General features: G+C 42.2%; 1 protein-coding gene across 1 annotated transcript in view; it reads right to left on the reverse strand.

Moving 5' to 3' along the window:
• Positions 1 to 1,401: 1,401 nt before the first annotated feature.
• Positions 1,402 to 14,091, reverse strand: part of SYT9 (synaptotagmin 9) — a 212,123-nt gene continuing 199,433 nt past the window's right edge. Inside the window, exon 7 of the mRNA XM_040258469.1 lies at positions 1,402 to 3,682. Coding sequence (XP_040114403.1) covers positions 3,674 to 3,682 — 9 coding nt within the window. The 3' untranslated portion in view covers positions 1,402 to 3,673. The remainder of the gene's footprint in view (positions 3,683 to 14,091) is intronic.

The raw sequence follows: 14,091 nt of genomic DNA on the forward strand, positions 1-14,091 counted from the left end.
ATATACTTTGCATTTCATTTCTAAGTATGTTCCCAAGCACGGGAATGTCTTGTTTGCACTTTTACTTTGGCAGTAAAGATGAGGGGGGGAAAAGCATTCCACTCAAGCTCTTGAACAATCACTAGAATTACAATTTTCCTCCAGGCTTTCTTATGACATCATAAACTGTTTCAGTCACAACTATTCACTTTTCTTTGGCTTATGCTTTTTTGAAGTATTCATGGATAGCCTTTCCCCTTCTCCTCTGACCCTTATTACACCCTCTTCCATGCATGTTAACTGATGCGTGTGTTTTTAAAGTGACAGCAATCGAGGAATCCCTCCCCCTCCACTCCTATCCCCACTATCTCCAAAGTGGCCTGGATGAACCACACTTTCTGGTATTTCCTTCTTTGGTAATTCCTTTCCATTGAGTCTAGGCTGGCCCTATGACTTGCTCTTGACCAATAGTCTGTGGTGGGAACGACCCTGTGTTACTTCTGAGGTTATTTAGAAGAGTCTTGCAGCATCTCCTGCCACACAGGCTCTGGGAGAAGCCAGCCACTCTGTAACAAGTCTGATTGCCTCGAGACCTCCATGTTGTGAGGAAGCACAAGCTAACCATGTGGAGAGACTATGTGCAGAGAGATGCCCAATCAGCCTTCAGCTGTTCTTGCTATCGCAATGGAGGAGCCGCACACGGATGCAGAGTCTGCTATGGATATCCTGCCCAGTCTGGCATTCAGATGATACCAGTCTCAGCTGCCATCTGATAGCAACCCCGAGACTCCAAGAGCAAGCAATCACGTAAACTCTGCCAACCCACAGAATCATGAAAGATAATGACTTGTTATTTGAACCACTAAGCTTTGAAGTGCTTTGCTATGCAGCAATAGATACTTGGAACACCCACCATCGTAGGACAGGATGGCCATGACGATAACCAGACATTTTCCATATCTATCTTTTTCAGTCTCGTTGATGTAAGTATGAGAGTATGCCTTTCTTCTCTTCATATGAAATGTAGTTCCACTGATGGCCATGAGGGCTAAATCATTCAATTTAGAGTCATGACTGCTGGAGCATTTTGAAAATATCCACACTGTAGAAATATTCCTTTCCCTCCCCTCCATTATTTCTCCTCTTGTCAGGCACCAGTGTACTTCCTGGATATCACATTGCCTGTGAAATGTGCCCAGTTCACTGGCTGCAACGATGCTTTTGCAGCAACAGGCATCCAAGGCAGGTCTCCTTGAAGACAAAGGCAGGAAGAGGAATGGGCTCAGAATCAGGGCCGGGTGGCAGCGGGAGATACTTGGTTTCTCCTCATCTCTTGGAACCAGCTTTTCTGAAGATTTGTTCCAAAGATCTAACCAGGGTGTATCCCTTTCCACTGACATTACCGTTGTTGTTTTTTTTCCCCCAAGATGATACTTTAATTTCCTTCTCTATCCTGGAAAAGACAATGCAGACTCCCCTTCCCCCCAAGTTCAATGAAACAAAGTTGGAATTTTTCAAAAGGAACATTTACTAGGAAACTAAAGGGAAACCAAACAGAATACAAGAGAACAGAGGCAGATGGGGTCAGGGAGTTCAAATTTATAACCAGCCTCTGGCCACAGCTGGACTGCTAGGCAAAGCTTTCCAGATACAAGCCACTTGCCTGCTGGCCCCTATTAAAGTCACCTTCTATTTCATACCAGCAAGCCAGTGGCATACTCAGCCCTCGAGGCAGGAAGATCTTGAGAGCAGGGGAACAATAGGCTCAGCTACCCCAGGATCTCCTACCAAGGCTCCCCATTCCAAGGACAAGTCAAAGCTTATTGGGATGGCTGCCTGATAGCTACCGGGGCCAGTCTGGTTTCTCTGGGACCACCTTTCTGGGCTCATCTGCCAGGATCTAGAGATAATATTTCTGCTGACTATCTTGCTGGCACTAGTCCTTCATGCTTTGGTTCTAAACACTGGTATGATGGAAGATGTCTGAATGTGGAGGAACAGGCAGAGGGGAACCTTGGGCAAAGAAACTGAATTCTTCTCATGTTAACAGACATAGGCAGAACCCTGGGTTCCCTGTCAATCTTCAAGGTTGAAAGCCACTCAGAGATGGAAATGGAATACACAGGTTGGGGATCATGTGAAGCTGGAACATAGTAACTCTGCCTCATACAACCAAAGGTCTCCATCCTTTTAAGATTTGACATCAAGGTAATTTCTTGTACCAGGCAGCCATGGCAACAAGAACTTTCTGAAGACCTGCCTAGTTCGTGCTTCTGCCCAGTTAATCCTGTATGGAAATGTTAATTCAAATGAAGATAACGAGTTTCCTAGGAAGGTAAACTACAGTCCAACTATGGATTCTGCTGCAAAGAGACTGTATGAAAGGGAAATGCTGTCTGTATTGGTGGGGTACCTCACACCCATGTTGGGGAAGAGAGGATCACTAGGTAACACCCCCAGCCCCAGGGCATGCTGAGACCTTTGGTTTCATTTGTATAGAAGCAGAAGCAAGGACGTGGAACACAGCTGGCAGTGGGTTGGCTGATGTGGTCACAAAGGAAGCTGAGTAATGGATGTGATACCCGGGGAGAGCCCTTGACCTTCACTCTAGTAGGTACTTCCATTCCCCAAGTGCTGTGAATGTGATATATGTATCTGGAAATGAAAGGAAACCTGTCTGTGGTTGCCCAAGGCTATGCCTCTGGGCTGTTGCATATGGAAATACCCAGAAGGCACTCAGGCCAAGAAGGCCCCAAAGCTGTGCCTTCAATCAGGAACCAGCTGTGTCATCTCTTCACGAACTCAGCTCACTCAATGGTACATCTGTTTCTGAGGCTCTTCCCTCAGAAGACAAATGTACCTGGGAAAGGGTATTCCAGATGCCTATGCCATTGAGATGTATGCCTCTCTAAGAGGGATGACAATGAACTCTCATTCTACTTGCCAATACCAGATGAAAGGAAGTGGCTGCTGGCTATTCTGAAAACAGTGCTGGGGATTCTGACTCTGGGTTTAGCAGAAGAGAGGGCCACAATCAACTGGTACTCACTGCCACAGACAAGGGAGTAGGCAGTGAATTTGCTGTGAACTAGACCGCTTTGCACTCGATTTTTTCCAGGGTAATGGCCTGCTTATCCTATTACTCTCCTGGGGCTATTCCTTGCAAAGCTGGAGTACTTCTTGGGTGAAATTATTTTCTGGAGATAGTTATTAGCTCAGTAGTAGTCCAGTGTGAATTAGATCTGCTGCCTACTTAGCACCTGGATAGATTTTAAGATATTCTGTCGTTCCAGGGCCTTCAAGCAAATAACACCATGTCAGAGGGACACTGCCGGGGCAGCTGCTGTAAACCCATCACCGAGGGCCCCGTGTTCATCACTACGAGTCCTGGCACTCTAGGTGCTCTGAGTACTCTCACTGTGTCGGGCGGTTTCTTCCACAGTCCAGTCTTGATTCTTGGCCAGAAGAGATGCGCTTCCCCTACAGCACACCACCTTAGGCCACCTGAAGACGGCGGGACCATTCACGTTCAGCAAACCCAACCTGGAAAGAGGGCCAGTTATTGCTGTGTTTACAGCTGAGCATTTGGTCACTAGAGTCATCTGGATGTTGCTGGATGGGAAAAGTTACTGAAGATCTCTGTAAGATGGTTGTCCTATTGGGTTCTTGACATAAGTGGTCCTCTTACCCACAGTCATCGTTTCTGTAGGAAAAAGAAACAAAAAGAATGCTTTGGTTTTCATTCATATAAACATATTTTATTTCAGTTTTCTCTTTTTAATTGAAGTACAGTTGATTTACAATGTTGTCTTCATTTTTGCTAAACAGCAAAGCCGTTCAGTTACACATTCTTTTTAAACTATTCTTTTCCATTATGGTTATCATAGGACACTGAATATAGTTCTCTGTGTTATACAGTAGGACTTTGTTGTTTATCATCCTATATAGAAAAGTTTACATTTGCTAACCTCAACCTCCCACCCCACCCCTCTCCCAGCCCCACCAGCCTGTCCTCCATGTCTTGGCAACCATCAGTCTGTTCTCTATGTCCATGATTCTGTTTCACAGATTGATTAACTTGTGTCATATTTTAGATTGCACATATAAGTGACATCACATGATACTTGTCTTTCTGACTTACTTAATATAATAACCTCTAGTCATTATCCATGTTGCTGCAAATGGCATTACTGCATTCTTTTTTTTAAAGCTGAGTAGTATTCCATCGCATATATATATGTGCCATGTCTTGTTCTTTTTTTACTTTTTGTTTAATTTTGTTTTTGGGTATAGCCAGTTAACAATGTTTTAAGTTTCAGGTGAATAGCAAAGGGACTTATCCATATATACGAATGCTTCCCCAAACTCTCCTCCCATTCAGGCTGCCACATAACACTGAGCAGAGCTCTATGTGCTGTACAGTAGTTCCTGGTTGGTTATCCATTTTAAATAGTGTGTACCTGCTGCTGCTGCTAAGTCACTTCAGTTGTGTCCAACTCCTAGCGACCCCATGGGCTGCAGCCTACCAGGCTCCTCTATCCACAGGATTTGCCAGGCAAGAGTACTGGAGTGGGGTACCATTGCCTTCTCCAGTGTATACCTACACATCCCCAACCCCCTAACTATCCCTCCTCTGTCCCCCAGCAACCATAAGTTAGATTCCACATATAAGTGACATCACATGATATTTGTCTTTCTGACTTACTTTACTTAATATGATAACCTCTAGTCATTATCCATGTTGCTACAAATGGCATTACTGCATTCTTTTTTTAAAGCTGGGTAGTATTACTGCATTCTTTTTTTTAAAGCTTTGTTTTCTAAGTCTGTGAGTCTCTTTATGTTTTGTAACCAAGTTCATTTGTATCAATTTTTTTTTTTACCATACATAAGGGAAGTCATATGATATATGTCCTTCTCTGACTTACTTCACTCAGTATGACAATCTCTAGGTCCAGCATTATTTTATTCTTTTCATCTTCTTTACCTATTCATCTGTTGATGGACATTTAGGCTGCTTCCATGTCTTTGCTATTGTGAATGGTGCTACTATGAACACAGGAGTGCATGTTGAATTAGAGGTCTGTCTGGATAAATGCCCAGAAGTGGGATTGCTGGATCATATGTTAGTTCTTTTTTCAGTTTTCTTGAGGAGACTCCATATGGTTTTTAACAATGGCTACATCAACTAACACTCCCACCAACAGTGTAGGAGGATTACTTTCTCTCCACATCCTCTCCAGCATCTGTTATTTGTAGACTTTTTAATGATGGCCCTTCTGACTGTTAGGAGGTGGTACCTCATTGTAATTTTGATTTGCATTTTTTAATAATTAACAATGTTAAGCATCTTTTCATGTGCGTACTGGCCATCTGTATGTCTTCTTTGCAGAAATGTCTATTTAGTTCTTCTGTCCACTTTCCGATTGGGTTGTTTTTTTGTTGTTGAGCTGCATAAGCTGTATATTTGGAAATTAAGCCTTTGTTGGTCACATTGTTTGCAGATATTCTCTCCCATTCTATGCACTGTCTTTCCTCTTTTTTTTTTTTTTTTTTGGTCTGTGGTTTCCTTTGCTGTGCAAAAAGCTTGTAATTTTGATTAGGTCACATCTGTTTATTTTTATTTCTACTGCCTTGGGTGACTGACCTAAGAAAACTTTTATGATTTTTGACAGAGAATGTTTTGTGTATGATCTCTTCTAGGCGTTTTATGGTGTCAGGTCTTATGTTTATGTCTTTAAGCCATTTTGAATTCAGACAATACTGCAAAGCCACAGTAATCAAAACAGCATGGTATTGGCACAAAAACAGACATGTGGGTAAATGGAACAGAATAGAGAGCCCAGAAATATGAATAAACCCACACACCTATGCTCAGTTAATCTTTGACAAAGGAGGCAAGAATATACAACGTGAAAAGAACACTTTTTAGCAAGAGATGTTCGGAAAGTTGAAAGCATGTAAATCAATGAAGTTAGAATATACCCTCTTACCATGCACAGAAATATTTCCTTTACTGTTTTTAATTGAAGTATAGTTTATTCACAATGTTTCAAATATATGGCAAAATGATTCAGTTAAGCATATTTATATATGTTCTTTTTCAGATTGTTTTTCCATTATAGGTTATTATAATTGAATACAGTTCCCTGTGCTTCTAGTAGGTCCTTGTTTATATATGATAGTGTGTATCTGTTCATTCCAAATTCCCAGTTTATCCCTCTCCCCTTTCTCTTTGGTAACCATGTTTGTCTTCTATGTCTGTCATCCATATATTTTTAATGTGTAGCAGGTAAGTGCCAGGCACTGTGACAGATTCTGGTGATGGAGATACCATGAGGAAGACACATATCCTGCTGTCAAAGAGCTCACAGTGGGAGATATATTACAACATGAGACGCTAAACAACAGAGATATGTGTAAAATGAGCAAAGAGGAGGGAAGGGCTAACTTTGAGGGGACTGAGGTCTATAGAGAGGACCATAACGATGTCTTGAGTTGGGCCATTTTGGCTGAAGAAGAGGTCATCAGGAGGGAAAGAGGGAAGGCCACTGTGGGCAGAGGAAAGAGCCTGTGCCGAGGCAGGAAATGGCATTGAAGGAACAATCAGAATGTGGTGTGAGGAGTAGAGCAGGAGAAATTAAGCAGACTGGGGAGGAGAGGGTCTGCGTGGGGTGACATACCTTCCCTGTTCTCAAGCTGTGAGGATGGGCTCTTTCACTGGAGCCCCAGACTTAAGAGCAGGAGGAACTCTTGTGAGTCACACTCAGCCCAGCATTTAACTTAATTTAAACTCAGGGCATCTTCCAATATAGACTAAGAGTATTAATGCTGCAGTCACAGAGAAAGAAAACTGCAGTTACTTCCATGGACACAGCAATAACAAAAATTAAACATGTAAACCATATGAGAGCTGCAAACATTCTCAAACTGGGATGTCTGGACTGCATTTCAAAGATCAAATGTTCATGCGTGAGGCCATCAGAGAAGGTAATACAAGCCAGAGGGTACCCGGAAGAAGGGAAACAAGTCTGTCTGTGACCTTTGGCTCTGAAGTGTGTGCATGGGTGTGGGCATACCCACACCCCTGGGAAAGGATATTATTTTCTGGATAAGGAGGAAAATGTGAATGGATATTTCCCCTATATTGTGATTCAAATACAACAAAAGTTCCCAGATACTCTGGAGCACCCTCCAATTGTCTCTATTTCCCAACCCACCATCCACATTAGGTGCTGGTTCCCAAAATTCCTTTTGCTAGCTGTGAGACTCATACCTGCAGGCCAGCTTGCTAGTCCCTGAATCCTTTCTTATCAGGAAGGCAAGCCATCAACAAGCTCAGCCCCACCAATGAATGCCATGTGGTCTGGAATTAGTGTGCTGCTATTAGCCAGGGCGGCCACATGCCTTCAGTTTTTGATTAACTATAGTGATACGACAGAGGATGAGATGGCTGGATGGCATCAGTGACTCGATGGACGTGAGTCTGAGTGAACTCTGGGAGTTGGTGATGGACAGGGAGGCCTGGCATGCTGCGACTCATGGGGTCGCAAAGAGTTGGACACGACTGAACTGAACTGAACTGAACTTCACAAACCCTTAAAAGAACCGTCTGAAGCTCTTTACTAAAGGATACAGAGATGTAGCGAGATTAATTTTCCCAAAGTCATGTTATCAGAGCTGGAATTTGATTCTAAGACTTCTAACTACAGTTTAAGCTTCACAGTGTTTACAATACCCAAGACACGGAAGGAACATAAATGTCCATCAACAGATGAATGGATAAAGAAGATGTGATACACACACAGGAATACAACTTGACCAAAAAAAAGAATGAAATAATGCCATTTTCAGCAACATAGATGGACTCAGAGATTATCATACTAAGTGAATGTTCGGAAAGATAAATACCACAGGATATAACTTATATGTAGAATCCAAAATGTGACACAAATGAATTGATATACTAAACAGAAACAGATTCACAGACATAGAAACAAAGGAAAGGGGGTTGGGGAGGGATAAATTAGGAGTTTGGGATTAGCATATATAAACTACTGTACATAAAATAGACAAGAATAAGGTCCTACTATAATAGCACAGGGAACTACATTCAATATCCAACAATAAACCATAAGGGAAAAGAATATATATATATACACAAACTGAATCACTTTACTGTACACCAAAAAAACACAACATTGTAAATCAACTACACAAATTAAAAATCTTTTAAAATGAAATTAAATAGAAAGTGGAAGCTTTAGCAATGACTTCAGTTCTAAGTGCACTGCATAGGTTCAATCTATATATCTGAGCTTCCGTCTTGGTTTTCTAGATACTCTGAATCCAGCCAGATGAGGCAACTTTAAGAAACCCTAGTCCAAGCTAGCAGCACGCAGCAGGTGCTGTATTCCACTTACAGCTTCCTGCCTTCTTATTCCATTTCTCTGGATTCCCCTGGCCAGCAGCCTGTGTATGTATCTCACTTGCCCCTTCAGCTCTTGACCCCATCCTTCCCCGTTATGACCTTAGTTTCATTTCTTCATCTGCAAAGTCCCTTCAGACTGCTTTGGGTAGAGCTCTTCCTAAACATTCAGCCTGATGGACTACTTTTGCATCTGGTTTGTTACCTAAGGCCTGTATAGAGGGTTGGGCTATGACCTCAGCCCATTTTTTTACCAGTCCCCATATCCAGGAATACTACAAGTAGAGGCCATGCTGCCAATGGCCAAATCACAGCACAGCTCCAAATTGACCTCTTTAGCTAGGCTTTGGTTACTTGGTGAATTTTGTATGTGAATCAAGTTCAGCCCCTGGGAACACTGTGGAGGGCCCTACTGGTCTACCCCTTCTTCAGCTGGGTGTGTTTTCTGGGTCCTGATCCTGCCTGATCTCAGTATCCTTGTTTCCCTACTCTGAACAGTGCCACTAAGTCCCCAGAGTGCCAGCCCCCAAGATGAAGGGATTAAGAAGTTTCAATACATTTGGTGGAGGGGTGTGGTCACTTCTACCAGGAATCTTAGCATTTTTTTCAAAAAGAGAACAAATGAAAAATAGACAAATATATGAAATAATCATTACAGTTGAATATTTTTAACACAATCTGCTCAGAAACTGATTAAATATAAAATTTTGAGTATGCCATGGGTGGACTGTGCTGTGGCTCAGTCCCTTTTGTCTGTCCTGTGGAAGACTTGAAAAACTCAACCAATGTCAAACAAACAAACAAATGAAAAACCCAAAAAAGCAAATAATACTTTTCTAAACACTTATAACCTAATAAGTGGTTACTTAGCCAAGATTTCTAATAAACGAGGTACGAGGAAAGGTTTTTCTACAGTTTAGAAGAGCACTGACCCAGCAGGGGTGGTGGTGGGATGGGGTGGTGCAGACTGTGGCATCAAGACCAGAGACAGCAGTGGTGGCTTGAGCTCTGGTGGCCGTGAGGCTGTGAGGCTGGTTTCAGTGCTGGGGTCAGGACCAGGGGGCAAAAGAAAAGCAGTGTCCTTGTTATCAGGCAGTACCAGGCGTTTATAAGGTATTAGGAACTTCAGTAGCATCAACAGGAAGTGGTGGTTACAGTCTTATCTGAACAGAGGGGATTTTAAGCAAATTCAATTGTTCCGAGACATAAGGATTTGATTTGAATGAAATTGAATTGAAACCAAAGATGAGAACCTTCCCGATGAAAACTGTAATGTGAAGTGACATTTCGATCACAAAAATGACAGCTGATGTGAGTCAGGCCATTGAGACTGACCCCAAATTAAGAACATGAAAAGACTGAGTGGATCATTAGATAATATCTGCTTGTGAATTGGAAAATGGGTTTTGATTACAGGAAGTATCTAAGAGCTTTGAAATAGGAAGCCTGTTGAAAATTGAAGTGACTCATTACATGATTCAATCTTATTGTACTTAAAACTGTTAAACTTGTATTTTAAAATTTTATTTAAAAAGCATAAAAATCTTGGGATTTAGCTATTACTTAACACAGCTTTGCAAATATATAGAAACACCATCCCCTGCCCGCTTAAAATCTGAGTCTTCCCTTCTCAATTTCCCTAAGGAGGGCTGTCTTCGCTTTGCTTTGCCTCTTGAAGAATCAGCATGTCAAAGAAAGTGTGAAGGTAACTGCATTCCCAGCCAGGTCTGTGTGTGTGTGTGTGCACACGTTAGTTGCTCAGTCGTGTCTGACACTTTGCAACTCCATGGATTGGAGTCTGCCAGGCTCCTCTGTCCATGGAATTCTCCAGGCAAGAATATTGGAGTGGGTTGCCATTTCCTTCTCCAGGGGATCTTCCCAACCCGGGGATAAAACCCAGCCATGCGACTGGGGCAAAAGACAGAAAATGGAAGCGTCCATTTGGGTGTTAATTACTATTTATTGAGCACTCAAGCACTCTGCTTTGCCCTAAGAGCTTTGCAAACCTTATCTCATTCAGTCCTTGCCTCGACCCTCTGTGATAGATGTTAAATTGCCTTTTTTTTTTTTTTAAAGGTAACTGAGTCTGAGAAAAGCCAAACAACAACAAAGGTTGTAAATGGCAGAGCCAGGATCTGCCGTCATATGTGTATGGATCCAAATGAGGGCTCTTAGGTCCTCTGCCTGGGAGAGCAAATTATGACACCTTGAATGCCAACTCCATTATGGTGCCCTTCTAAAAAGGAATCTCTGTTCCGAAAGGAATTCTGAACAGTCCAGAGTGCATAGCAAAGTGTTAGGGTCCACTGTCAAGTCAGCCTTGAAGGGAAGGTGGTGAATGGTGACATGTGTGACATGCAGGCTGTTACTAAGAGGGACTCATCAGAAATAAGAAGCAAGGGCTCTAAGTGTGGCGCTGTTCCAAAGATAAGAAGACCGTTGTCATGGCTTTTCAGATGAAGGGGCAAGTTAGGGAACTGCTGCAAGGAAAAACTTATTCCAGTTGATGAAGAGGACTTTTAGGGTTGGTTACTCCAAGTTTACATTCAGTACGTTTATTCTTAATTTGTCCCACAAGCATTTACTGAGCACCAGGCACTAGAAACACAAAGATGACCAATACACACCCTTCTCTTGGAGAGCTCACAGTTGTCAGTAGATGACTCGAGAACCGAGGCTGATGAGAAAGAAAAGGGAAAGTAAATGAAGTCTCATCAAGAAGCTCATTTGCAACTGCTAAGTGGTACACGCCTGTGTGTGTGTGTGCACGTGTGTGCAGTCATGTGTAGCTCCATCTACTCAAATCAGAGAAGGAAGAAAAAAGTTATGATAAAAAAATTGGGTGAGGGTTAATGCTGAAAGGGTCTTAGGATATATGTGACACACTAGATTGAGCAATAAAATTCCACTTCAAAAGTCTGAGGATGAGGATTTCCCTGATGGCCCAGTGGTTAAGAATCTACCTTCTACCTTAAGCAGGCTTCCCTGTGGCTCAAACAGTAAAGAATCTGCCTGCAAGGCCAGAGATGCAGGTTCGATTCCTGGGTTGGGAAGATCCCCTGGAGAAGGGAATGGAAACCCATTCTAGTATTCTTGCCTGGAGAATCCCATGTCCATGTGTTGCAACTACTGCTGTAACTACTGAAGCCTGAGAGCCCAGAGCCTGTGCTCTGCAACAGGAGAAGCCTCCACAATGAGAAGCCTGTGCACACTAACAAAGACACAGCCCAGCAATAAATAAATAAATAAAGCCCAAGAAGTCTCTCGCTGGCAATGCAGCTAGGAGAAACCAATCATGAGAACATACTGCCCTTGTTAATGAACAGCTGTGGTGAAACCTCCCTGGGAGGCAACCGTGCCCATCCCAGATCCTGGCACAGGTATCCTATCTTTGTAATTTGGAACTCAGATCTCAGGTAATCTCAGTCACTGTAGAGCACTTGAAGATATAATTCTATTCCTTTTATTTGGAATAGTAACTTTGTAATGCCAGAAAGATGTAACAAACAAGAATTACAAATGATGAATCAGTGATGCTTTTGTGTAAGTTGTATTTATTTGAGTATAATAGCACAATTTTCCTTTGTTTATGCTTTTAAGGTCAATGGTTAATGAAATGGTATAGTAGAAATTTACCAGATTTATGATTTTAGTGCACATATTTAGGAGAATTCAACTTGCTAAATTTATAGTCAATAATATTCAAATGTTTAGGAAAATCCAATATACTAAATTTATGAATTTGATTTTTAAAAGATTTTATTTATTTAACATTGACTTTGCTGCTTCTCTGTTGCTGCACAGGCTCTTCTCTAGTTGCCTGAGGTGGGAGCTCCTTTCTAGACACTCCTTTCTAGACTTAGTAGTTGCAGCTTCCAGGCTCTAGGGCAGTGGCTCAGTAGTTATGGCGCATGGGCTTAGTTGCTAAGTAGCATTTGGGATCTTCCTGGATCAAGGACTGAACTCATGTCTCCTATATTGGCAGGTAGATGTTTTACCACTGAGCTGCCAGGGAAGTCCTGAGTTTGATTTTTAAGATGCTGAAATGCTCAAAGTAATTTAAGCTACATGTATAAGATTTTATTTATTAGCATTATAAAAGTTAATATTCCTTGAGAACAATTTGGTTTAACACCTACTGTGTTAGATATTTGAAATGTTTGACATAATCAACTTATGACCTTAATTTGAAATGTTTAAGGGAAAATAGTCAATCATTGTTTAAACAGTACTTAAATATTAGAATAGTGGGGTTTTTTTTGCTAGATTTATAAAGTTTTTTCCCTTTAATTTGAAATATTTAAGAGAATTTGATTAAGTGTGAAATTGGCTTTAGAACTGTAGGGAAATTTAATCTGTCAAATTAATGAGCTAATTGAGAATTAAGCAAAGAACAAGTAAAACTGAGCATTTCGGTTTCATAACTAAATGATTAGATTTACAACCATTATAATAGTTAATACTATGCAGGATTTAGTATGTACTGTTCTAAGCATATTACATATATTAATCCATTTAACTCCTCACCAGTTCTCTGAGGTGGGTCCTATTATTATTCTCATTTTATAGATGAGGAAACTGAGGTATATAGATGTTGAATAAGTGCTTTACCAAGTGCTTCCAACTAAACTGTTTCAGTTCAGTTCAGTTGCTCAGCGTGTCCAACTCTTGTGACCCCATGGACTGCAGCATGCCAGGCTTCCCTGTCATTCACCAACTCATGGAGCTTGCTCCAACTCATGTCTATCCAGCCACAGATGTGGTCAGAGCAGGCAATCAGGGTCAGATGAGGTCATGAGGGTGGGGCCCTCATGATGGGATTAGTGCCCTTATAAGATGAGTCACCAGAGCGTGCTCTCTCTTGCTCTCTCCCTGCTTCTGTCCACCCACCATGTGAGGACACAGTGAGAAGGCTGTCATCTGCAATCTAGAAAAAGAGCTTTCACCAGAATGCAATCACGTTCATCTCTAACTTCTAGCCTCTAGATCCGTGAGAAAATAAGCTTCTGTTGTTTTGGCCTCCCCGTCTGTGGTATTTTGTTACGGCAGTCTGAGTTAAGACACCAACTATACTAGTTTCCTTGATTTCTCTTGTTTCCCCTACCTTTAACTGTTGGAATGTCCCAATTTTCAGTCCTTGGGCTTCTTCTCTTCTCCATTTACATCTGGACCTACTTCTGGCATTCTAGATTTCTGTCTCTAACTGCCACGTGATATCTCCCTGTAGATGCCTCCAGGAGATGTAGTTAAGTAGTTAAGTCAAATCTAAGGTAAGGTAAGGTGAAGTCGCTCAGTTGTGTCCAACTCTTTGCGACCCCATGGACTGTAGCCTACCAGGCTCTTCCATCCATGGGATTTTCCAGGCAAGAGTGCTGGAGTGGGTTGCCACTGCCTTCTCCAGAGGATCTTCCTGACCGAGGGATCGAGCCTAGGTCTCCCGCATTGTAGGCAGACGCTTTACCGTCTGAGCCACTAGGAAAGTCAAATGTAGTTAAGTCCAACTCCTGAGTGCCCTACATAGGTGCTCCACCTGTGGCCTTCCTCAGCTCACTGTGGCAACTCCACCCCTCACTTCTGTCACCTCCACCCCTCACTTCTCACCTCCACCCCTCACTTCTCACCTCCACCCCTCACTTCTCACCTCCACCCCTCACTTCTGTCACCTCCACCCCTCACTTCTGTCA

The sequence above is a fragment of the Oryx dammah genome, unplaced genomic scaffold (genome assembly GCF_014754425.2).
Source record: "Oryx dammah isolate SB20612 unplaced genomic scaffold, SCBI_Odam_1.1 HiC_scaffold_17, whole genome shotgun sequence".
In the NCBI taxonomy this organism is placed as follows: domain Eukaryota; kingdom Metazoa; phylum Chordata; class Mammalia; order Artiodactyla; family Bovidae; genus Oryx; species Oryx dammah.